Raw genomic sequence first — 24,185 nt, forward strand, 5'->3', positions numbered from 1 at the left:
AGGTTGATATTAGTGTAGGTTGATAGTGTCCACGCCTGTGTGTGTGTGTTGTTATGCGTGTGTGTGTGTGTGTGTGTGTGTGTGTGTGTGTGTGTGTGTGTGTGTGTGTGTGTGTGTGTGTGTGTGTGTGTGTGTGTGTGTGTGTGTTTTACCTGCAGAGGGCAGTCTTTGAGGAGCTCTCAGACAGAGCGTCGGCCACAGAGCTGTCACTGGAGATCCTCTTCCTCTGAAACTCTCTCACTCTGAAACACACACACACGTTGTTTTTCTGACCTGCAGCTCTTCAAACGGGAGAGATTCTCTTATTTTCTGTAATTCTTTTGGCAGTTTCCTCAGAAGCAGCTGCTGCAGTATCTGTTCTATCCAGCAGGGGGCAAGAGAGATATGTTGCAAAATAAGAGAGCTTGTAGAATGTGATGTGAGAACTTGAAGGAAAAAAAGTGAACTTTTATTTTAAAATGTTTACTTGTTTAATGCGTGTGGATTTTTTATACAAGTTCACTTTTTGTTCCTTCAAGTTCTCACATCACATTCTACAAGCTCTCCTATTTTGCAACATATGTACCTTCATACGCTCAGCTCACATGAAACACACTGATGCTCCCATCGTTTACTGTACACTGAGTTTACTGAGGAAGGACGGGGAGTGATGATTTTTCCTGATTTATCTGCACAGATTGTCTGAAATTTGTCTATGAACGAGACATAGAAGTTACTTTAAAGAGACTCTTAAGGAATAGAAAACTCTTTCTGCTGAGTTTGAAGTTACAAATATTAATCAGGTAACTTTTTGCTTTTCAAAGTAAAAGTGTTAGAGCAGAGGTTCCTGACCTTTTTCGGCTCCTGATCCCACTTTGACTTCACAAAACTCTGGCGACCCCAGTCATCCAAAACGACATGAAGCTTTTTGCTAAAACAATAACTTGTAATAGTTTTTCTGCTGTGTTGGAAGTGAAATCTTTTTGGTGTTTATTATTGTGGACAGAGGAAGAGAGGCTGGGAGGACATTTCTGCACAACAAACCATAGACAGGCAGAGACTCTGCACGTTTCTTGTCTTGGCTCTGGCCCACATTAGCCTGTGTCCAATATATTTTAAAAGAGAATATATTATTTATTGATCCATAAATACACATTTGAATTCGTGACCCCAATGTTGGGAAAGCCCGTGTTGGAGCAAAATAAATGTTTGCTCAAAGCAGAACTCCAAAATTTTGCGTCAGTAAACAATACATTTACAAGAAACAAAATTTGAGAATATTGAGATTTTAGAAATGTAAATTTAGGAGAACAGAAACTCAGAAGTTTACAAAATCTAAAATTGTTAGTTTACGAGAAATAAAACTTCGATGTTTGGACGTCATAAAATCGTGAAATGAAGAGAACACAGCAAATAAAAGAAGAGAATTTACAAAAATAACTCAGATGTTCTATGAGATTATTACATTACATCATCATCAAATTTTTCTCATTTTTATTGGACTGGCCCAAACACTCTGTCTAAAGAGTCCTTACGTTTATTTCTATTTTAAAACCTTTGGGATATTTAATATCCCTATTTGGATAAATGAACATCTTAAATAAACAAATTGCGAGTTAAAATTGGTTCTCACCTGGGCGTGGTCGACGTGGTGGGCGTGGTGGAGGAGGTGGGGGAGGACGGGGAGCAGGGGAAGGCAAACTGTCTCTGCTGCTCTTGGTGTCCCTCAGAGTCCACCAGGTCGGGCATCCCAGGGGACGTGCCCACCGTCTCCTTGGCGACCAGCTCCGGGTCCAGGATGTAGAGCTCGTCTTGAGAGATCTCCGTCACGTAGTTCAAGTGTTCCTGTAGCAGAGGACGGGGAGATAGTGTTGTAGTCATGGCAACACTAACCGAGACCAAGACTTTCCCGAGACCAGAGTGCTCCAAGACCGAGACAAGACCAAGGCAGGGCGAGACTGAGTCAAGACCAAGACCAAGGCATGGCGAGACTGAGTCAAGACCAAGACCAATGCAGGGCGAGACCGAGTCAAGACCAAGACCAAGGCAGGGCGAGACTGAGTCAAGACCAAGACCAAGGCAGGGTGAGACCGAGTCAAGACCAAGACCAAGGCAGGGCGAGACCAAGACAAGACCAAGGCAGGGCGAGACCAAGACAAGACCAAGGCAGGGCGAGACAAGACCAAGACCAAGGCAGGACGAGACCGAGTCAAGACCAAGACCAAGGCAGGGCGAGACCGAGTCAAGACCAAGACCAAGACCAAGGCAGGGTGAGACCGAGACAATACCAAGACCAAGACCAAGGCAGGGCAAGACCGAGTCAAGACCAAGATCAAGGCAGGGCGAGACCGAGTCAAGACCAGGACCAAGGCAGGGCAATACCGAGACAAGACCAAGGCAGGGCGAGACAGAGTCAAGACCAAGACCAAGACCAAGGCAGGGGGAGACCGAGACAAGACCAAGACCAAGGCAGGGGGAGACCGAGTCAAGACCAAGACCATAAATATCAGTGAAAAATCATCATCTTGTGTTTAGGGGGCGTGTCCTTCAGTGGTGTTCTTGATTTAAAATCTGGAGTCCGCCCAGGCTGAGACGGAGATAAGACTGATTAAAAATGCTTTCAATTCTGAGACGAGACCTTCAGAAAGTGGTCTCGAGACCGGTCTGGAGACAGATTTCGAGAACTACAACACTAGGAGGAGAACGACATGGCGACTTATCATGTCATCAATCAGCAGGAAAATGTGCAGTTACTTTGATTTCAGTAAGTTATCTGAAAATGAATTCTCTTTTCTGGGGAATAACTTGCAGTTTCAGTATAAAAGTTTCCTGCTAAAGTCAACTTGAGATATGTCTTCATGACTTTAGTACACAGTCTGTGTGTTTGGGCCACATTACTGCATATGAATGAAAAATAAAAGAAATACATAAAATCAGATCATTTTGATTAATAAAAACATTTTTGCATCCTTTTAGTTTCTGTGTTTTTTCATCCAGGTGTAGAGGAGTATCTTGTAATGCTGTCTCACCTGAGCACGGTCGATCCTGTAGAAACGGTCTGCAGTCGTACCTGAAATTAAAAACATACAGATCAGGTTTTAGTGTTTGAACGTGTTAGTGTGTGTGTGTGTGTGTGTGTGTGTTAGTCTGGACTCACAGTCGAGGAAACACCACTTCATGGAGAGTCTCTGAGAGGTCACACACTCTCCCTTTATCTCCTCGCCGTCCTGAAGGAGCGGAGAGAAACACGACAAGTGACTGAACCTTCTGCTGCAGTCTCTACCAGTCTGACAAACAGGACTGAGGCTGTACTGATTCTTTCATCAGTGTCTTTAAAATGTGTTCCACATTCAAATAAATATTTTAAGGTACCTGGTCCAGGTCGTCATGGAGACGTTCGATCAGTAAGCGGCAGGTCTCCAGGTCGCTGTCTCCAGGGACGGTGATCACACCAAGCGGTGTTGCTGCAGAAAGAAAAAGACCACGTCACAAAAAAACAAGTGTCCCGTACGTTTTCTTTAAATATTTTTCTATTCGTCCTGCATGAGTGTTTAATGGTAAATGGACTTGAGTTTGTTTCACACTTTTCTAGACTTCTGATTACTCAAAGCGCTTTTACACCGCAGGTCACACCTACACATTCACATACTGATGGTAGAGGCTGCTGAGTAAAGACTCCATCAGTATTAACTCATCCATTCATACACATGCACACACTGATGGTAGAGGCTGCTGTGTAAAGAGTCCATCAGTATTAACTCATCCATTCATACACATTCACACAATTATGGTAGAGGCTGCTGAGTAAAGAGTCCAGGCCTTATTTATCCAGAACCTTCTCTGTTCAATACATCACTCCTGTCCTTTAGCAGCTTCATCGGCTCCCGGTTAAATATTGCATCAACTTCAAAATGGTGCTCCCTACCTTTAAGGCCGCCCACAACCTCGCTCTGCTTTACCTCTCTGGGTCCAGGGCCTTCAGTCGCTCTGCCCCTCCCCCGCCTCTGGAACTCCCTCCCACCACACATGCGTAATACTGACTCTCTCTCCATTTTTAAATCACATCTCAAAATACATCTTTTTAAATGGAAATATTGAGTCTGACTATTCTCCATCAGGTCTCCTCTACATCCTGTAAATGTGTCTTTTTGATGTTCTTTTTATCAATGTGTTGTTAATTTGTTGTTTTTATCTCTGCTTTGTAAGGTGACCTTGAGTGTTTTGAAAGGCATCTTTAAATAAAATGTATTATTATTAGTTGAATTTCTTATTATTCTTATTCTTTTCATTTTAACTGTGTAGTTGAACCTTGCCCGGCCCTCGAGTGTGTCATTACCTATGAGGCCACACGAGGATGCTAGAGTTCCAGTGAGCATCTCTATCAACGTCCTAATGTAAGTGTCTCTGAAACACTCTGCTGTTTGTTTGTGAATGTTCATATGTACGGGAAGACTGTAAAAAACAAATTGCACTCTGGGATTAATAAAGTTTTCTGAGGTTATGAAATGGAAATATCTAAAATCTTCACCCGAATAAACTTTGGTTTGTATCGAATCATTTTGTATTTACATGAGAAAATAAAAGTTGTAGTTCGTATACATATAAATGTGACAGTTAACCCTTTGCTGACTCACAGGCCTCTTTCAGCTGGTCTTTGTCGTAGTGCAGAGCTTCATACGCCGCCATGCTGATCCTGTTCACTCTGATCTGCAGCTTCTCAGGGACGGGCTGCTGGCTGCACACACACACACACACACACACACACACACAAAGGAGGTAAAGAATATCCCAACAGTATTAGTACTCATGAGGCAAGGCATGGAGATATGTTTACCATAATATTCAGTATCTCTGTTATAATAATACAGTATATATACTCGTTAAAGGTCTCATATTCTCGAAAATCCACTTCACCATGTTTCTCTAACTCTAATATGTGTCTGTAGTCTGTCTACAAACCCCCCAATTATAAGACAAGTCCATCCTCTCTGTCTTCTGCCTGCTCCACTTTTCAGAAAATGTGTGCTCAAACAGGCCGTTTGGAACATTTCCCTTCATGACATCACAAAGGGCAGTAACCCCTCCCCCAGATGGGTGACACTCCCACAGCTAGGTGTTTGTTCTGCCCTCTGAGTTTGCCTTCTCACCGTAAACAATAGGACATGAAGCGAGAAAGACCGAGACACCCAAGCCCTTCCAGAGAGGGGGCGTGGTCAGACACAGCTCATTTACATTTAAAGGTACAAACACAGAAACAGCCTGTTCTGAGCAGGGCTGAAATAGAGGGGTTTATAGGCATGATCAAATACAGGATCAGAGTGGATTTAGAACAAGAAACTTCACACACATGTTTTGAGGAGCTCTGAGACTTATTTACACTGGATGAAGAGGAGGAGGATATGTGACCTTTAAAGTGGGGCATGTAGATATGTTTACTATAATAATCAGTATCTTTGTTATTTTATTAAAGTGTTCGTACTCGTTCAGGTGAGGCATGGAGATCCTCCTCTTGGCCTTCTGCACCATGTTGGCTTGGTTCCTCAGGTTGATGTTGATGATGGAGGGGGCCAGTTTACACGGCTCCCCGTCCACCTGCATGGGGATGGACTTAAAGGTGGTGAGGGTCACCTCTTTACACTGATGGAGACGCTCGCCGTGACCTCCCACCTGCAGCGTGGCCTAGATACAATAAACACACAGGTAAACAATGACCTCAGGGCATAAACTGGTCATACACAATGAGAAAAACGTAAAAACAGGTAAGACGCAGGTAACACATTGGTAAAACTAAAAAGAAAACAGTAAATACACTTGTATTACACAGGTAAGCACAGATAAACACAGGTGACAGGCAAACTACAGGTAAAGCAGGTAGTAAATGTAAAGCAGTGAATTCCAAAGTTTAATAAGTAAATAAAGCTTAACACAGGTGAACACAGGTAAAACACAGGTGACCACACAGACAGAGCTCACCAGACTGGTCATGGTGAATCCGATGACCTCAATGCAGCCGTCGTCATGGCGCTGAGGTTCAAAGTCCTGGTGCTCACTAGGATGACCCCACGGCGTCGTGCCAGCACAGTACCTGCAAGACACTCATCTGTTACTGATACACCTGTACTGATACACCTGTAACTGATATACCTGTTTCTAATACACCTGTACTGATTCACCTGTACTGATTCACCTGTACTGATTCACCTGTTACTGATTCACCTGTAGTGATTCACCTGTTACTGATACACCTGTACTGATACATCGGTACGGATTCACCTGTACTGATACACCTGTACGGATTCACCTGTACTGATACACCTGCAACTGATGCACCTGAACTGATACATCGGTACGGATTCACCTGTACTGATACACCTGTACGGATTCACCTGTACTGATACACCTGCAACTGATGCACCTGAACTGATACATCGGTACGGATTCACCTGTACTGGTACACCTGTACGGAGCATCGTCATGTGATATAACTTAACTTAAAGAATAAAGTTGGAAAATTTAGTTTTTAAGGCCATAGCTTGTTTTGGCCCTGCCTCGGCATACCTGGGGATGTTGAGGAAGAGGAGACACTGAAGCTTCATCTCCTGGACTTTGGCAGTCAGATCTGTCCCGTCACACTGAGGAGAGGAAACAGTTTTATACATGTAAACAGACTTATGTATACATAAAAGAAAGATGATGGTGTTTTTGAACTCTTCTTCTCACCACCACTTTGATGTGCTTGGCGAGGTCTTTGGAACTCCCGCTGAGGAAATCTGAGAAGGCTGTCTGAGACACAAACACACAAACACTGAGCGTTACAAACATTTAAATCATATAAAGAAACTTTCCTCCCTCTGGTGGGATTTGAGACCACGTTACTAACTACCCTGTCTTAGCTCCCTGTGAGGAACAGCTGTGTCCTGACCTTCACACACCTGAACTCCTCTGTATACTGGTTAGAGTACGCCCCACTACAAAGCCGAGTTAAGAAAAGAGACCGGCAAGGACACTCACCCCTGCGTAGAACATCTTGTTCCTGAAGCGACTGTTGAACTTCTCTGGATTTGCCTCTGAAAGAATAACACAAAAACATTCAACAAGTACGTAAAATTTCTGATTCTCATCAGACGGCATTACAGTTTTTTTATTCTCCAGTATGTTCTTCTCCACTCTTTAGTTCAGATTGTGATTCTGTTGAACTACACGTAGACTGACCTCTGGATTCATGGAAGCCCAGTGTGACGTGAGCATCGAAGCCCAGACTGAAGTAGTTGTTGAAGACGTCGATGGGAAGCTGGGGAACAGGAAGTATCAGAAAGGATAAGGAAACAGACAGGATGTCTAGAAGCTTCTCATGAAATAAACTCTCCTGTGACAGGTGGTCTGACCTTGTCTGTCTGGTGTTCGTCCTGGTCCTCCGGTCGAGCCTCAGGGTTTGCCTCCACGTTCAGGTTCCAACGGTCCAGCTGGACGATGTTTCCGTCTTCGACGTGAGAGAGGATCTTTGTGATCGGTTCATCAGTGTAACCCTGGAGGAAGAGGAGGATCAATATTTCATTTATCTAGGCATAAAGGACAAAACACTGGCTGTGAAATACTCCAGCATTTTATTTTCTGTCCGAAATGTGTTTCAGGAAATCTCACCCCTCCCCAGTTCAAGGTCCTGGCGAGGTCGTTCCCCGTCCCCAGAGGAAGGATTCCCACGGGGGGCTGAGGGCGGAGCTTCAACTGGTCCAACACTGACAAGATCCAGCCCACCTGAACACACACACACACATGGCAACGTAGTCACTGGTGGTTGGTGCATTATTCTTCAGGGAGGGGGTGCCATTTCTCCCAGATGTACCGGAATGTACATTTAGCTTGTTAGCTTGAGGCTAACACATAATGGAAATGGCCATTAGCTGGCTAACGAGCTGATTGAGATCAATCAAAACGCTGTATGTTAGCATGCTAACTGCAGTTCATTAAACAGCCATCAGTGTCACTATTGGTAATCATCTCCTGGGGACTCCCCAAAGTGCCCAAAGTTAATACATTTCACATTTTTAATCTTAATCAGGGGTACTGCTTTGAGTTGGACATTTTATATTGTTTTGATATTATAATATTAATATACAATATATTAAAATCCACATTTTTAATTTTTTTAACTGGATTACAAAGATCTGAATTTCAGAGCAGACAAAGAATCTAAGCACTGTGAGAAACATCAGGATAGTTTAACTCTTTAGATGATGAAAGTGTGTTACTGTATGACTTTGTGTGTTGATCAGTGTGTGATACATAAAGTTGGACTCACCGTCCCGTCTCCCCCACAGGCCAGGATCCTCAGGTTGGGCACTTTGGCATACAGCTCCAACCTGCAGAAAGACAACGGCAGATAAGAAACACGAGATTTGAACCAACACTTTACTGCAAATGTACAGAGCCGAGGAGATGCTGGAGAAACTTGAACTAAAGTTATCTCAGTTTTAATGACAACAGCTGTCTTAGATATTATAAGAAGGCACAATTAAAGGAACAATATGTAACTCTGACACCTAGTGTTTAAAATGGGTACTGCAGTCCAAATTCTAAACATAGAGAGCTGTCTCTTTGTCAGTTTCTGTGTTACACTGCAGTGATGATGTGATGGTGTTGCATCGTAAGCTCACCCCTCTTTGGGTCCTCCCTTCGTCAGGTCAAACACCTGTCGAGGGTTCAGGTACCACATGAAGGACTGGATGATCTTCGCTCCCTGAAGGTTTGAAACAGAACAGAAGAGTGTGAGGAGAGAAGAACAACACGAGTGCACACCTGGCATGTCGGGACATCATTATATCACCTGGTTCCCTCCACTCTTTGGGTTAACAAACACCAGCAGAGGCTTCATGAGCTGAGAGGGGAGGGGCTTCAACAGGAAGGGCTTCCAGCGGCCATCTTGGACCTGAGAGACGGAAGAGAAACACCCAGAAGTCTGACACATTAACAAATGTGGTGATACTCAGCCTGCCTCATGACATGATCTTTACTAATAACCCTTAATGAACTATACTGAACACTATTACAGACTTTGAAGTCTCAAGATTTGATTGAAGGGGTCTCACCTCTGCTCCCTTCTTGCTTGACTTGTTGCATTTCAGCGACGTCCTTTTCTTCTTTTTACTCGACTTTAGAGACGTCTGCAGAGAGGAAGACGAACAACATCAGTGGTCGTTAGAGCCGTCAGATGATTTATGTTTTCTAAACTGTTTTTCTCATGATTTTATTTTGTATTTTTGGAACGTCTTAAGCCAGGATATCTCCTGTTTGGACATCAACCTGCTTTTAATCTGAAAGAACTCGAAAAAGGAACTCAGGGTAGATCAAAAGTTCCCACCTTAACTTAACCATGGACTAAGGAACTTGGACGCAGCGGTGGCTTAAGTACAGGGAACAAGGACAAAGAATCATGCGATTACTGTAATGGAATGAATTGGCTGATTTCGCATCCTAATATCATGGCAGTTAACGCTGACGGCCCAAGTGGTTAATCATGTGTGTGTCTAAGAGAGAACAGGGGAGATGGTTATCTTACAGCATGGGGTCTTTAACACTCTGTAAGTCCTCCAGGTGTGTGTATGTACCTGTGTTCTGCGGACTCTGATGATCCAGGTAGGAGGGATGATGACAGCGGCGTGAGCTCCAAGAGAGCAGCACTCCTCGATCTGCTGCAGCATGAAGCACGTCACCTTGTTGTGGTACTGAAACAAGACAGGAAGTGACATCACTGTGACAATAAGCCATAAGAGGGGGCTTAAAATTTATGAGACAGCTTCAATAAAAACTAAAAATTCTGTTCTTTGAGCAAAGAGTCAGTCCAAACCTGCTCCGTTTGAAAAATATCCTGAGAAAGCTTTTATTATAAATTTGTGAACTCACAGATTTGACTGAATGATGGGTGGATGGATGGATGGATGGATGGATGGATGAATGAATGGATGAATGGATGGATGGATGGATGGATGGATGGATGATTGAGGGATTGATGGATGGATGAATGAATGAATGAATGAATGAATGGATGGATGGATGATTGAGGGACTGATGGATGGATGAATGAATGGATGGATGGATGGATGATTGGGGACTGATGGATGGATGAATGAATGGATGGATGGATGGATGATTGAGGGACTGATGGATGGATGGATGAATGAATGGATGGATGGATGATTGAGGGACTGATGGATGGATGGATGAATGAATGGATGGATGGATGGATGGGTGGATGGATGGATGGATGGATGATTGATGGACTGATGGATGGATGGATGGATGAATGAGGGACTGATTGACTGATGGATGGATGGACTGGTGGATGGACTGATGGATGTATTGGTTGTCTTCTATCAGCTATATGACTTTGCTACTTACGGCCTGTTTGCACCACGAGCAGCTGATGGCGACAATCTCTTTGCTGTGAAATGAAAACTTCTGTTGGAATCCCTGCAGGAGATCAAATAAAACACTCAGTAAGCTTCCCGGCTCTTCATCCTTTTTTCAATAAAATCTTCGAGGGATGATGGGGGCTTACCTTCCCACACTGTCGACACTTCCCTGTCTGACGCCTCCTGTGGACCCAGTGGTGTCGCACCATGTTGGGCTGAAACAGGACAGTTATTCACCAACAGTTTCATTAAAGATTTGGTTAAATTCATCATGAATGATCTAAACAGAGACGTACCTCTCGAACAGCTCTGGATCCTGGCTCCCTAAACGACGGCTTGCACCTGAAATTAATCTGAACAGAGCGAATGAGAGACTGTGAGCATGGAGAATAAAACACCAGATTAAAGCTGTCAATCCACAGTTTACCTTCTCCAGCTGCTCCATACACATGGTGTGAACAGAGATCTTACAGCCAGCACATTTCTTCCTCGCCACCGACTTTTGCTGCAAAATAACACCAGATTGATTTCATTATGATACCTCCTGATTGGTAACAACGCTTTCATTAAGATAGTAAATAGAAAATGATGATAGAGAAGTTTCAATACCTGGTGATTCAAAATGATACCATATGTTCCATAATATAAAAAAATACTCAAACTTCCAACAAACTTTAGTTTTCATTCAAATTCATGATCTAAAGTTTCTGCGAGCGAAAGAGAGAGAGCACTGTCTTAAGTCTCTTTCACATATGAAGTCCGGTGGACTCGTGCGATTTAGCGGTGAAGTTCCATCATTGTTGTGTTGTTCATTTGGTTCTGTTTGCCTTCAGACTGCTCTTTGTAAAGCGCACCAAAGCCTGTTATGTACTGTAGCCACCCGCCACTAGTTGGGGCTGCAGCTCTGGTCCATGGTTGCTGCCCTCCGGCCTAATGCTCAGCTATGACCCCAAACAACAGGACAGTGGAAGAATGGTGTCCTGTAGCGAGGCGCAGTCTGTCAGTATTTTGATCTATTAAATGGAAAGTTTTATCTCAGCTGTGTCGGGTTAAACTGGCACATTGACCGGAGCGATGTGCAACCACATTTGGATGTTAGCCCGTAAGGAGGACTTAAGGCTGGTGATGTTAACAATGCTAATGTTAGCCACGCTCTGAAAACCTTTCTGACATCATTTACAGATGGCCAAATTCAACCCACAATGCACTGCTGATGGCTTACTTCCCTTGTTTGGTTCGGAACCAAACTCTGGTGCACTTGGAACCAAGATCGATTTCAAGCGTGTCAAGCGACAAAAGAGCACCAGAGTTCGTTACAAATGTACCAAACAGCTCAGGAGTGAATGCACCCTCAATTGGCAATGTCTCTGTGCCAAAATATTGCACATGTATTTGTGCAATTTAGACCATCTTTAGTGAGTTTGCCTGCATATTTTGGTAACTTTAACAATACGTTGTATTATTTTCATGGATAGCTTTTTCAGCAGTTCGATAAAAGTATGGTTGTAGTACTGAGATGAATGTGTGGTGTTCCTGACCAAAGGGGGTGCTGTGACTCACTCACCAGTGACTTAGCGATGCAGTATTGCTCTCCAACGTAACAGAAGTCTCCAGAGCCGCTGGTCTCAAACCAGATGTGGTCCCCGAACTGAGCATTATCCTGCAACCAAAGTCATCCATCAAAACATTTTCACAGGAATGATCCTGTCTGAGGAAACTAAATAACATGTTCAACTAAAGATGAACACAAACATTTGAATTGTTATTCAGAGAGCACACAAACCCAGCCACTAAGAAAGTCGTCAAACATTTAAAGTACTTTCAGTCATGTAGGAGAGACATAAATCCATCAGAAACTGCAGACAAACTCCGGCAAATTGTCTGAATTGCACAAATATGCTGGCAATGTAAAATGTACATACAGACATCTGGTAGGAGTTTGCCTGCAGCTTTTGTTGATTAAAAAAATAAATCATGCATTAATGGTTGTCTCTGACTTTGAATTTTGTTGCTGTGGTATCAAAACAGAAATGGAATTGGAAGATTAACGTTCTGGTACCATGACAACCCAACCTTTTGGGTAAATACAAACCTATTAATACAATCTTAAAAAAGTGACTCACGCTCCAGTCCACATTGCTGTTTGGTTCCTGCAGAGGGTCGCTCTCTCCGGAGGTCAACACGTTTGGCTGCGTCCCCACGTTCTGCAGGCCAGACTTCGCCAAAGCTTTCCTGAAACCACGACAAAAGCAGTTTTAAGGAAACAGTGTCAACGTTAATCTGAAAGGTTTTATTTTAGCATCTCCCAAAGTTTGATTTTGAGGTTTTAATCATGTTTTTTTTAATTGCCTGTAAACAATGAGGAGTTTGTTTCCACACAGCTGCAGGGCACCAGCTCCATCCAGGAAAATGTTTCAAATCCTACGTTGACCAATTCAAACATTAATTTATAATTCACTTAGTTTTAAGTTCACTTAGGACAAAAAGAAACTTATTATTTCTCTTGGCTTCTGATCAACACCTCGCCAAATGAACCGGATAAAATTAAACATTTATTCTTTTTATCAGGTTTAAACCTCAGTTTGCAGCAGGTCATTAATGTCGTTGCTATGGTAACCTGCAGCCAAGCATGAAGAAAGCGACCTCTGTTTGGTTATCAGTATAGTTTCAGTAGATGCCTCTCAGCCAATAAGAAGCATTCTTCTCATCGTGGTGTGAATGATATCCGTCCTCCCACCCTCCCTGTGTGCTCTGAAGGTGTTTGACCATGGTCACGTCACTCGTCGGCCCCAGCATGCAGATAATGAAACGCACCAACACACCGTCATGACTTGACCTTAGCAACAGAGCCGCTGTGATGAGCAGGATTCGCCCCGACGTGTCTGCTAATGAGCCGAAGCTCCATGGAGAGTGTTTGTGTGTGCAGCAGAATGTCACACTCATCGTTAAGTCGATCTTTAATGTTGCTAACAAACTCAACATCAGCGAGTTGTTCAGACTCTGACCGTCATGCTATCAGGGAATCTGAGGCGCACAGCAGAAGTTGTCCCAGTGCTGCTTACCCAAAACCTGAAGGTATATCGAATTCAGTCTATGTAAAGTTAATAACAAGACCACCGAGGGTTAAACTTATAATCATCATCACCTTACTGCCCGCTGGTTTTCAGCTTCCTCCCTCTGAGCGGAGGGTTTTAGTCCCAAGGTGAAGAACTAAGTGGGACGATGTTGTTCCCGCTGCCATCACAGAACTGAACAAGCAGGAGCCATATTTACACAAACACACATTTATTTATTTATGTGTTTTTTATTGATCTTATTGGTGGAGACTTCTCTCTCCTAAACGCCCTGATTGGTGGAACCTGTTCAGTAATCTGTGTGTCGTGATGGATGTTGATCTTGCTGGCTGTGAACAAATCTACCTTCAGGTCCAAATAAAGTCACCAGAACCTGAACCTGATCTTACAGAAACAGTCGAAGGATTATTCAGACTGAAACACATAAAATATGACTTCTAAAGCCCTGAGTACTCGCTTTTAACCACATGTACACGCACGTTGTACACATCCTCAGAAATTAACGCTACACGTCCATGAGATGCATTATACAAACAACCACTTGGAGCAGTGTGGACTTTTGTGGTGATGAGACCGGATGTGACAACATCGGAGACAGCAGAGAGCCGCTACAACAACGGTGGAAAGTTGAGAAGAAAAGTTAACAGATCAAATCTGCAACTACCCGCACTCTGATGCATCGCAAAAACATGCGTGCCAAAATTGATGGCGACAGATCATTTCTTTCGGTGTTTTGCAGCGTCTGATTTATGTGCTGCTCCCTCTAGAGGAATGCTACAGTAACACATGTTGTTCAAAGGCAAGGATGTGTTCTCAGCCGGTTGTCAAAAGCAAATATATTTGAGTGCTTAAAAAGTAGTGGATGTAAACCACAGACAGTATATTGAGATGGACAGGGCAACAGTCGCCCTGTCCTGGTAGTGAAGCCAGAATACATCAAATAAAAATACATGTAGCTAAGCTAACATAAGCCGTCACGTTGGATATACTACATACAGCAGGAAGCTACTCCAGCTCTCCAGGTGTGCGTCGTAGCCGTGGGCTCCTAGTGGGCTCAGGGCCCCGGGGCCCCTGTAGAAGCCCGGGTGGTTAAAGTAGTACACTGAGCTCTTGCGGCAGGGCAGTGGGGGGCCTCTCCCGGGCCAGGGGCTCCCAGCTTTGGAGATGGTGGAAATCCTCCTCCTCTTCCTCTGGCTGGAGGCGCGGCGGCGGCTATAAGCAGCAGAGTCACCCAAATACACCTGAGAGGAGTTCCTCCGGAGGCATCGTGGGGCCCGGATCAGGGGCCTGGACGATGATGGAGGCTTGGGAGTTTTTCTGATCATCTCCAGGGCGGGGGAGGAGGAGAATTCTAGATCAGGAGATTGGGAGGTGTTGTCGCCCTCCTCGGCCACCTGCTCCGCCTCAGACAGCTGGCTCTCCTCTGATTGGCTGTTGTTGGCGGTTGAATAATCGCTGATGTCTTCATCTCCATCTGAGTGGAGGCTGCTGGAGCGTGAAAACATCCTCCTCCTGTTGTTGACCCCGCCCCTAACCTCCACCTGCTGTTCTCCAGCCAGTAGCCCTGCCCCGATGCCCTCCTCTTCTTCCTCCTCCTCCTCCTCAGCCATCTGGATGAGACTGGCCAGCAGCATGGACGGCCCCAGCAGGTGGGTGTCGATGGTCCGCAGCTTCCCCACCTTCTTCCTGCACACGGCAAACCTCGGGTTGTGGTTAGGGGTGGTGGTGCTGGACCGCCTGCGAGTGTGTCCTGACCACCTTTTGTCTCTGGATGACTTTGCCAGACGCCCCCCTCCTGCACTTGGCCCCCCCCCTGGCAGCTGGACACTCGAGCGCCGTCTCTGGGTCAGGGTGGAGGAGGGCAGCCCCACGCTAGATCTCCGGCGGGCTTTGCTGGTTGGGATGGCCACACTGGGCCTCCGCTGGACGTTTTTACCTTCTGCATCCACCTGTAGAGCAGATTCCTTCCTCTTAAAGTGACGGCGAAAAAAAGTGTCCATGATGCACAAAGAGGGGGGGAGGACTTCTGAAATGCTCCTCTCCGACTGTTGGGCGCAATAAGAAGTTAGCCCGGACTGGAGCTGAGAAGAGGCGTTTATGGTCACCTACAGCTACGATGCTTTTCATCCAAACATCAATATTCAGATCTATAAAGAGCCAAAGTGAAACTCAAACCTCCAGATTCTGTTCCATAAGGAATTTTAAGATGTTTGACTCAAATGCACAAACAGCAGGTCAGCTGGTCAGAAGAGAGCACAGGTGGTTCTGTAGATAGAGAAAAGATGAATAACCACAGAGCTGTGCTGGAAGAAATTTGTACGAGTTGTGACTTAGTTTTTATCTGCTTTATATTTCAAACAGAAGCTTGTATTGAAGTTCAATCATAAACATAATAAGAGAAAAGATTGTTATAGAAGGTAGTGGAACAGGAACCAGACAGGAAGTGATGTCATGACTTTGGCTCTCTATAAAACTGCTGGACCACCACAGTCACTACACGTGTTTCTCTCACTTTAAGGCCTGGCATGTTATCATGATACGGAGCATACACGAGTGGTTAAATTGAAAAATTCAACTTGAATCTGGGGTGAACATCAGAGAGATGTGATATTTCCTGATTATCATAACTGGAAGTTCAGGTCCTGAGGATTGTTAAGATTTCCGTCTGTGAAACGTGTGCAAATGAGGCTAATTCATAAAACACACGCAAAGGGTTAAATTCTCCCCTGACTGCACTGCAGAGCAAACAGTGTCTCTGTTGTCGTCGAGCTGTTTGTGCGACTTTAAAGGATCCGTCATGCACTCATTTGGGCTCCAATTGGCCCCTTTATTTTTTACTTCAGCTACAGTTCTTTCAAGTGTTTCTGTCACAAACTCACTTTCAGGGAACTTTTCTTTGACCTGAACACGGGGGAAGTTTTAGGTATGATCCTGGATTTATCCCCCACCTTGTAAGGAACAAAAAAACAGACTTTATCAGGCTCTTAAGCCACATGCATTGCTCCCTTTTAACTCCTCTGTGGCTGGAATAACCGTTCAATGAGCAGCTTTTTAAGTTAAAATAAAGAGTTTGACCAACGTGGTTCTGTCAGCGCTCTTTCCTGTTCAGTTGTGTCTCCTTAGAGATTAATCTTTTACAAACCCCTGTTTTAACCCGACACATACAGAGAAACATGAATTATAAAACACTCAGAGGAGGAGTGCTTGGGTCTACAATGGGGGGGAGCAGCATGATAACAGGAAGAGACAATAATTAAGGCTACCTGCTGGATACACACACACACACACACACACACACACACACACACACATCAGTAATTAGTCTGTGACGACAGCTTCCACAAACATCAACCACCTCATCACTGTCATCCATAGCTCCTCTCACTCTCTGCACACCGTGTTGTATAAGAACGAACTAAAGTTACGCCGTGTTCAATATCACCATGAAGTATTGACGCCATAGACACACGATGATGCATGTTTCTGCACGCTGTCGTCGCACAAAACATGAAACCGAAAGGCACGCAGAGATACATACAATAAGAGTATAGTTAGATTTACTTTGACTCTTTGACTCGTCACTTCACTCTGATCTGTGCTCTCTTTTCGGGGTCACTGGGTCAGAGATCGGAGCTTATCAGCAGGACATGACGCCATGAGGACGAGTACCGTCGTCTGATTATCAGCAGGTCGGCTGGATGGCTGCAGATTAGCGAGCACCAGAGAAAAGACTCTATTAAGAGAACTTCCTCCTCACTTTCACTGAGCACACTCACCTGTAACTGTACCTGTCTGAGCAGCAGAGAGTCACAGATCTCAGGTTGCCTTCTGATTGGACCTTTCAACACCTTACACGCAGCAGCCCTCGCTCAGGTGCTTCACTCGGGTAGTTACAGAACCAAAGTGGAAAAAAACACACTTACCATACTTTGATTTAGAGCTATCAGAGATAGTCAACACAATTTTGGAACATATTTTTTTGAAGCATTTAAGCCACATTATGGAGGAATTTGTTGTGTGCACTTGAGGGTCCCCAAGTGAAATTACACTGTTGCAAAAAAAACCCACACACACTACACACTGCCAATGAAAGGCGTCTGATCCAACCTCCACAACAGGTCCCTAAGACACTAACTGGACTCTTCTCCTCTGTCGCCCCTGGTGGCGGAACAAAACTACCAAACTCCATCCAATCAATCTGACCTCAAGTCTTTGAGTCCTTTTGCATCTTTAAATTAAAGCTAAAGACCCCTCGCTATGAACACCTACAACCTTAATGATGATGTGCTCTGCCTCTGGCCACTTCCTGTCAGCACCTGTGCTCTGCCACTTCCTGTCAGCACCTGTGCTCTGCCTCTGGTCACTTCCTGTCAGCACCTGTGCACCGATGGCCAATGATCTCCTTGGTTTGTCAGGGCCTTAAAGGATTAGCATGCTAACGTTAGCTTTGTCAATTAGTTCATTGGTTCACCTTCAACAGTCACACCAGTTTGTGGCCGTAAATATTTAGGAAAAATTAATCTGTTTGTGGCAAGATGGGGAGCGGAAACTTGTTTTAATGAAGAGATTAAAACTTCTCTCTGATCGGTGTGAACACTGACGTTAGCATGAGGCTAGCATAACGACTTCATTAGCATGCGGCTAACGTAGGGCTAAAAACAAGCTGCTAACAGATGCTTGTACCAATTAAAGTTCATTTTAAGAATCTTAGACTGCAAACTGAGTCCACAGAGCCAACCATTTAAACATTATTCATGTTATGAATATTTATTTTAACACCTCAGACTTGCCTGCAGGGTGTGACCACGCTCAGAATAGATTAAATAGATCCTTTTAAATGGGACTCAGTGGGATCTGATGCAAGAGGAGGTGACGGATCCGGATCAAACTGTGAGTCAGTGGGAAACTTCCTCTGACCCGATTTAATTACATTATAATTAAGGCTGGGTCACTGGACCGCTTCCTGTTTAACATTAACACTCCACATGAATTTAAAAAAACTTGATTTAAATTCTTTCTTATGTTCAGCAGGGGGCGACTCCGCTGGTGGTAGATAATCTATGATCAAATGTTCCTACTTCTCAGTTTATTTATTCCCTCAGTAAACATTTCCCTCATTTCCTTTTTTAGTTTCAAGTTCACTTTGGTTTTGTTGAAGGTTGTGACCATATTTGGAGGGCGAGGCTGGAGACCCAACCCTCTTGACCAAATATGGTCACTTCTGGCTCCAAAGGTAAAGATAGCAATGATGTCCCATTTAAGGCGTTTTCACATTAGGCACGATTGTTTCGTAAAGTCCCTAAGCATGACTCCTTCCCCCTCCCCTCCCCCGCTGGTCTGCGTTCACATTAATAACATCGGTCCACACCCGGGTACACCTACGTATGTTCACAGTCTGATACAGCAGGTGGCAGTATGCACATAGTGGGTTCGCAAATCCACCAAAAAGCAGAAAGAAGAAGTAACCATGGCAACTGTCCACAGGCTTAGTCAATCCTGCTAACTGTGCATCATTTTTGTTATTTCTGAGACGCCAACAACGACCCTCTCCCTGCGTCCACATGTACGGATACGGCGGTTTTGAATCGACGGGAGCCATTTAGAATGACGTAATATAGCAGTCCACTTCCTTGTTTGAGCACGATTGCGTTCATATCTCCCGCAGACTTTCGTCAAGTATGAATTGTACCCGAGACCACCTCTTCAAGGGGACTCAGGCCGGGTACCCTGCTCACACTGATAAAATGAACCAGACTTTGGGTTCAAGCATACTCGGATTTGTTCCCGGGTCTTATTGAGAAAAACATGCTACAATTCACTCAGAAGATCCTTTTATCCAAAGTGACGAACATCAGAGAGTAAGAACGACACAAGCGAGGAGAGAGAGAGGAGGAGTCAATGTCAGGAAGTGAAAACAAACGGCTTTAAGTCTTGAGAGTCTTGAGAGTTCTAATCAGCAACAGAGCCCCCCTAAATATCATCATTTTCATCATTAGGGTCATAGGTGATCATGAAGTGTGTCAAATGGAGTTTAGAAGTTTGTTCCACCACCATGGGGCGACAGACATTCTGAGAAAGAAGAAAACTGGTTTCAGGACCCCTCTTTGAAGGTCTCGATCTCGTCTTGAAACCGAAAGTATTTTTACTCTATCTTGGTCTTGTCTCAGTCTGGCCAAGCCTTGGTCTTGGTCTTGACTCTGTCTCGATCACTAAATATCTTGGTCTTGTCTCGGTCTTGGAGCACTCTGGTCTCGGGTATGTCTTGGTCTTTGTTAGTGCGGTCTTGACTACAACACTAGGCTCAAGTACTGAACGTTTCCGGAGACAAAAGTGAACGACCGTTTTGAACTGTTGAAAACAGGAACAGGAACACGTTTAAAATCAAACACGAGTCCCAACATGAGGCGGTAAACGAGCTCAGGAGTGTAATCTGTTTCATTCAGACGGTGATTTAATGGAGAGGTCACCACAGGACAAACACTGAGGGAGAGAGAGAGAGAGAAAGAGAGAGGGAGAGGGCGAGCGAGGTGGTCCAGCAGAAAAAAACTACAAAAAACACAGAGAAGAAACTACAAACATCACAACACAAACACAAACACAGAGAGTGACGAGGTTAGTTTAGTTTAATACAACCTGAGAGGAAGCGTCAGACAGTCCTGATGGACGAAGAGGAAGAGCTCAGTGAGAGAGAAGGAGCGAGCGAGGGAGGGAGAGAGGGAGGGAGGGAGAGAGAGAGAGACTAAGCTGCTGATTTAAAATAACTCTCTCTCTCTCTCTAAGGGGATCAATCTGACCTGAGAGCAGCTGCAGCCTCAGCCTCTCTGCTTCACATCAGATCGCTTGGCTGCTCCGGTATCAGCTGACCGGTCCAGCTGATCCCGGAGCAGCTCGTCCCTTTGTGATGCAGCTCGTCTGAAGATGAATGGAGCCGCCGAAGCTCTCCAACATCCCAGAATACTCTTCATTAACACTTCAAGGCCGAGGCTGTGCTGCATTATGGATCTGATTAAACTACAATCAGACGCAGGAAGAGAGGCCGCATGTTAATGTGGACAAACAAAACGCTGTCCCCGATTCTAAAAAAAAATAACACAATCAGTGACTTCTTTTTAACGTTTATCTTCCTCTGAAGCAGAAGAAATGTTCAGGATTGGTGAAATCTGAAAGTCTGGCTGATAAGTATGGAGTCCTTCGAGGGCCAAAAAAAGGAATAAAACTGTCAAAGAAAAATAAAGCAAATAAAAAGAGAAATAAATGACAGAGACTCAAACATGAAACTTAACAAATAAATATTATTAATAAATTAGGAAATGAAAGTGTAAAAACAAATTTAAAAAAAGATAGCCAGGGGGCGCCAGTAGCATGGTGGATAGTGCCCATGTATGGAGGCTATTCCTCAAAGCGGCCAGCAAGGTTTTGAATCCGACCTGTGACCCCCTACCCCGCTCTATCTCAAAAAGAATAGGTGAGTAGAATCTAAATAATACATTTTAAAAAGTTTAAAAATAGAACAATTTTAAAGGCACAGTGTATAAATTCAGCCACCAGGGGGCTCTCAATTAAAACAATAACAAAGGATGATGTCAAAGGTGGCGGAGAATCATGGGAGTGATTCTCTCTGCTACTCCCCTCCACCCGTTTTAACGAACCCTTAGTTGACTGTAGTCATGACGACTGGGTGAAACCGACCTGAGGAAGCAAATATGTTTACAGACAAGCTAATGTATCAGAATATAATCTACATGACATTTTGATCACAGCAGCACATACAACAACAGTACAGCAGCTTTCAGCAGCAGCTCACGCTTCCTTATGCAGCGGTCATTGAGGTAACATCCGGTGTTACCACGGCAACCATAAATATGGGGTGTCTGTCATGGCGGCTCTGTCATTGACTTTATTTATTATGTTATGTTAAACGTTGTTTTGGCGCTCCTCTGACTCCATACGTCTGTGAACAATCACATTCTGCACCGAGCTTCTGTCGTCACGACGGAGCGAGCTGTACGCCGCCCGTCTGACGCCCTCTCAGAAGTCACAGGTCAACGAGCTCCGCTGACTTCTGTCAAACGTTTTTAAAGCTCAGGATTAAAAATAAAAGATGATGTTTGATTTAAGGAGAAAATCCTCGTGCTGATGAAAACTGAAGATTACCGCCTGCATCGATTCATCCGCAGACGACATGAGAGGAGTTTTTAAATCGATGTGTGAAGTCGCAGCACAACAACGATAAAGAAACAACAAAAAAGACAAAGTGAGGTTTATCAAACAGGATAAATAAAAGAGATGCTCAATTAAATCAGCCTGGAAGAAAGAGCGACAGGGACGGAACTATAAGAATAAAAAAACTGCTAGTTTGATTTGTAATTATTCTAAAAATAGCGCGAAAGGTTTTCGTCACAGTGACCCAGAGTCCAGCTATGATATCACTGTAACATCACCGGAGTGACTTCCTGCCGCAGAGTCACAGAAAAAAAAACGACTGTGAGGAGTTTGACCTCCTGTGACGCTTTGCATTTCTTCTTCTTCTGTGGTTGTCAAGACGACTCCCGTGATGGCGCTTTTAAACGAGGTGACAGATTACCTGCAAGAGGCTTAAAAGATCAGCCGCTCCCGTCCTGCTTGGACCGCAGCCGTGAGACTGACCTGCTGAGGAGACTTAAATGGACGTCGACCCCCCCCCCCCCCCCAAAAAAAAAAACATGTGACAACACTGACAGAAAAATGTACACGACTACTACTCCCATTTTACACTGTTATACTCCACTCACCTTTTTTGATCATGTAGACGCTAAACCGTCGCTTTAAGCCACTGAGGCGCTGCTCCTGGGTTAACTCATCGACGTGCTAGCGTTAGCTTGTTGGAACTCGTTGAACATTTCCTTATTCAACTTTCACTAACGCCATGTCCGTATTTCTACACCAATAAAAATCTGCTTCATGATTGTTTCTCTTGCAGCGACGGCTTAGCGATCCAGAAACAGTTCCCCCTTCTGACCAATCACAAAGGTTCCTACCTTATAGAGGTAACCATCAACCACCCTGTGAGATCCTTTACACCAAACACCCCCGCATAGTATGCTGATAATCTCCACTCAAGGTAGAGATAGACCAACAACTCCAGAGTCCTGTGAGATGAAATCTCTGTTTGTATAAATGTAGTCTGGAGACTTTTGAAAGTAAAGTTAGAGCAGTTACATCACTCTCTTGAACTCCACCAGACTCCATTTATAAAAACAGTGATTTTACCTCACAGGAATCAGGAGTTGCTCATCTGCCTCTACCTCAAGTGGAAAGTGATTTTTATGTTTTTGTGTGTCGCTCAAAGATCTCATCAAAATGATTTAAGTCACAAGAACAAACCAACTGAAGCAGCTGTAGATCAGCAGCTCCTGTGAGGTTAAATCTCTGCTTAAAGATATCAGCTTCATAAAGTAAAAACCTCGTCAGCTCAATGACTAAAGATCAAAACATTAAAGCGTCCACGTCACAGAGTCCGCCGCTCTGAGAGGGAAACTGATGGTGGAGCAGCGGAGAGAGTCAGGGATCAGCTTTCAGAGCCACACAGACACAAATCAGCTAATTAATTAATTTGATCAGTGAGTGGGTCAGCAGGCAGTCAGACAAATCTGATTAATAGATGTGATAATGACGGCTCATCATAACACTGATCCTGACACCAACACGTATAATACAGCTGGGGCGGTCCGTAATCCTTCAGGAGCTCTCACTCAGGTCCTCAGAGTCTCTGGAATATTTTCTTTTTAACTGCAATCATGGCGACTTTAATGTGGCTGTGCCGCCCTCTGCTGGCCGGATTGCTTACTGCACACATTTTATTTTTCTCTCCATGATAAATTTACAGAGAAAACATCAAATTTTCATCTTCTTTGAATTTGATCTTTGACTTTAGCTTTTTCTTCTCTTCCCAACCATTTCTCCTCCATCACGCCTCCTCCTTCTCCTCTTGTCTTCTTCTTCTGTTTCTACTCTGATCAGCTGCTCCTCGTCCTCCTCGTCTGTCTCCTCCATTCTTTTCGTCAAAATTAAAACGCGTCCTTTTCTATTTTTCCTGCTCCTCCTGCTCCTACAATCCCATCGTCCTCCTCCTCCTCCTCCTCCTCCTCCTGACATCTCTTCTTCTGCCCCTCGTCCTCCTGCACTCATCTGTCTCCTCCTGCTCAGTCTTTCTTTCCTCCTCCCCTCAACACAGATCCTCTTTCTTCTCCTTTTTGCTCCCCATCTCCTCCTCATGGTCTCGCTCTTCTGTTGGCTATATGCTACTCCTCCTCTCTCCTCCCTTCCCCTCATCTTCCTCTTCTCCATGTCCACCTTCTCCTCACTTGGACCTCCTAACCCTGAATTCTCCTACTCCTCCTCCTGTTTCCTTTTCCTGCTCTCCCACCCTGTCCTCCTCTTCCTCCTCCTTCCTCATTGTACTTAACTCACTCCTCCTCCACCTCAATCTTTCTCCATCCGATTCTTCTTCTCCCCCTCCCTTTGGCCATCCCTCTCCTCTCTTTCTTTCTCCTCCTCTTACTCCTCCCTTTGACCTCCTACATGCTCTCTTCTTTTTCCTCCTCCTTGCCTTCATCCTAAAAACCTTCCTTGAGCTGATGATGATCCTCCATCCCGTTTCTTTCCTTCTCCTCCTCATACGTTCCCTCCCTGTCCTCCTCTAAATCCTGCCAGACGCTCCTCCTTCTCTTGCCCTCGTAGTCCT

General features: G+C 44.5%; 1 protein-coding gene across 2 annotated transcripts in view; it reads right to left on the reverse strand.

Annotated features, from left to right (window-relative positions):
* dgkzb (diacylglycerol kinase, zeta b) overlaps window positions 1–15,477 on the reverse strand; it is a 23,259-nt gene extending 7,782 nt beyond the window's left edge. For both annotated transcript variants that reach the window (XM_065956785.1, XM_065956784.1), the window contains exons 1-26: window positions 14,459–15,477; window positions 12,512–12,620; window positions 11,953–12,048; window positions 10,816–10,893; window positions 10,685–10,741; window positions 10,535–10,603; window positions 10,375–10,446; window positions 9,585–9,701; window positions 9,066–9,140; window positions 8,804–8,905; window positions 8,634–8,716; window positions 8,279–8,339; window positions 7,621–7,734; window positions 7,365–7,505; window positions 7,192–7,270; window positions 6,991–7,046; window positions 6,700–6,762; window positions 6,538–6,611; window positions 5,953–6,064; window positions 5,459–5,658; window positions 4,614–4,714; window positions 3,352–3,443; window positions 3,137–3,206; window positions 3,009–3,049; window positions 1,613–1,824; window positions 153–242 (exon numbers count right to left, since the gene is read on the reverse strand). In XM_065956785.1, coding sequence (XP_065812857.1) covers window positions 153–242; window positions 1,613–1,824; window positions 3,009–3,049; window positions 3,137–3,206; window positions 3,352–3,443; window positions 4,614–4,714; window positions 5,459–5,658; window positions 5,953–6,064; window positions 6,538–6,611; window positions 6,700–6,762; window positions 6,991–7,046; window positions 7,192–7,270; window positions 7,365–7,505; window positions 7,621–7,734; window positions 8,279–8,339; window positions 8,634–8,716; window positions 8,804–8,905; window positions 9,066–9,140; window positions 9,585–9,701; window positions 10,375–10,446; window positions 10,535–10,603; window positions 10,685–10,741; window positions 10,816–10,893; window positions 11,953–12,048; window positions 12,512–12,620; window positions 14,459–15,462 — 3,368 coding nt within the window. In that variant the 5' untranslated portion in view covers window positions 15,463–15,477. The remainder of the gene's footprint in view (window positions 1–152; window positions 243–1,612; window positions 1,825–3,008; window positions 3,050–3,136; window positions 3,207–3,351; window positions 3,444–4,613; window positions 4,715–5,458; window positions 5,659–5,952; window positions 6,065–6,537; window positions 6,612–6,699; window positions 6,763–6,990; window positions 7,047–7,191; window positions 7,271–7,364; window positions 7,506–7,620; window positions 7,735–8,278; window positions 8,340–8,633; window positions 8,717–8,803; window positions 8,906–9,065; window positions 9,141–9,584; window positions 9,702–10,374; window positions 10,447–10,534; window positions 10,604–10,684; window positions 10,742–10,815; window positions 10,894–11,952; window positions 12,049–12,511; window positions 12,621–14,458) is intronic.
* Between the last annotated feature and the right edge of the window lie 8,708 nt (window positions 15,478–24,185).

This window comes from Labrus bergylta, chromosome 7 (assembly GCF_963930695.1).
Source record: "Labrus bergylta chromosome 7, fLabBer1.1, whole genome shotgun sequence".
In the NCBI taxonomy this organism is placed as follows: domain Eukaryota; kingdom Metazoa; phylum Chordata; class Actinopteri; order Labriformes; family Labridae; genus Labrus; species Labrus bergylta.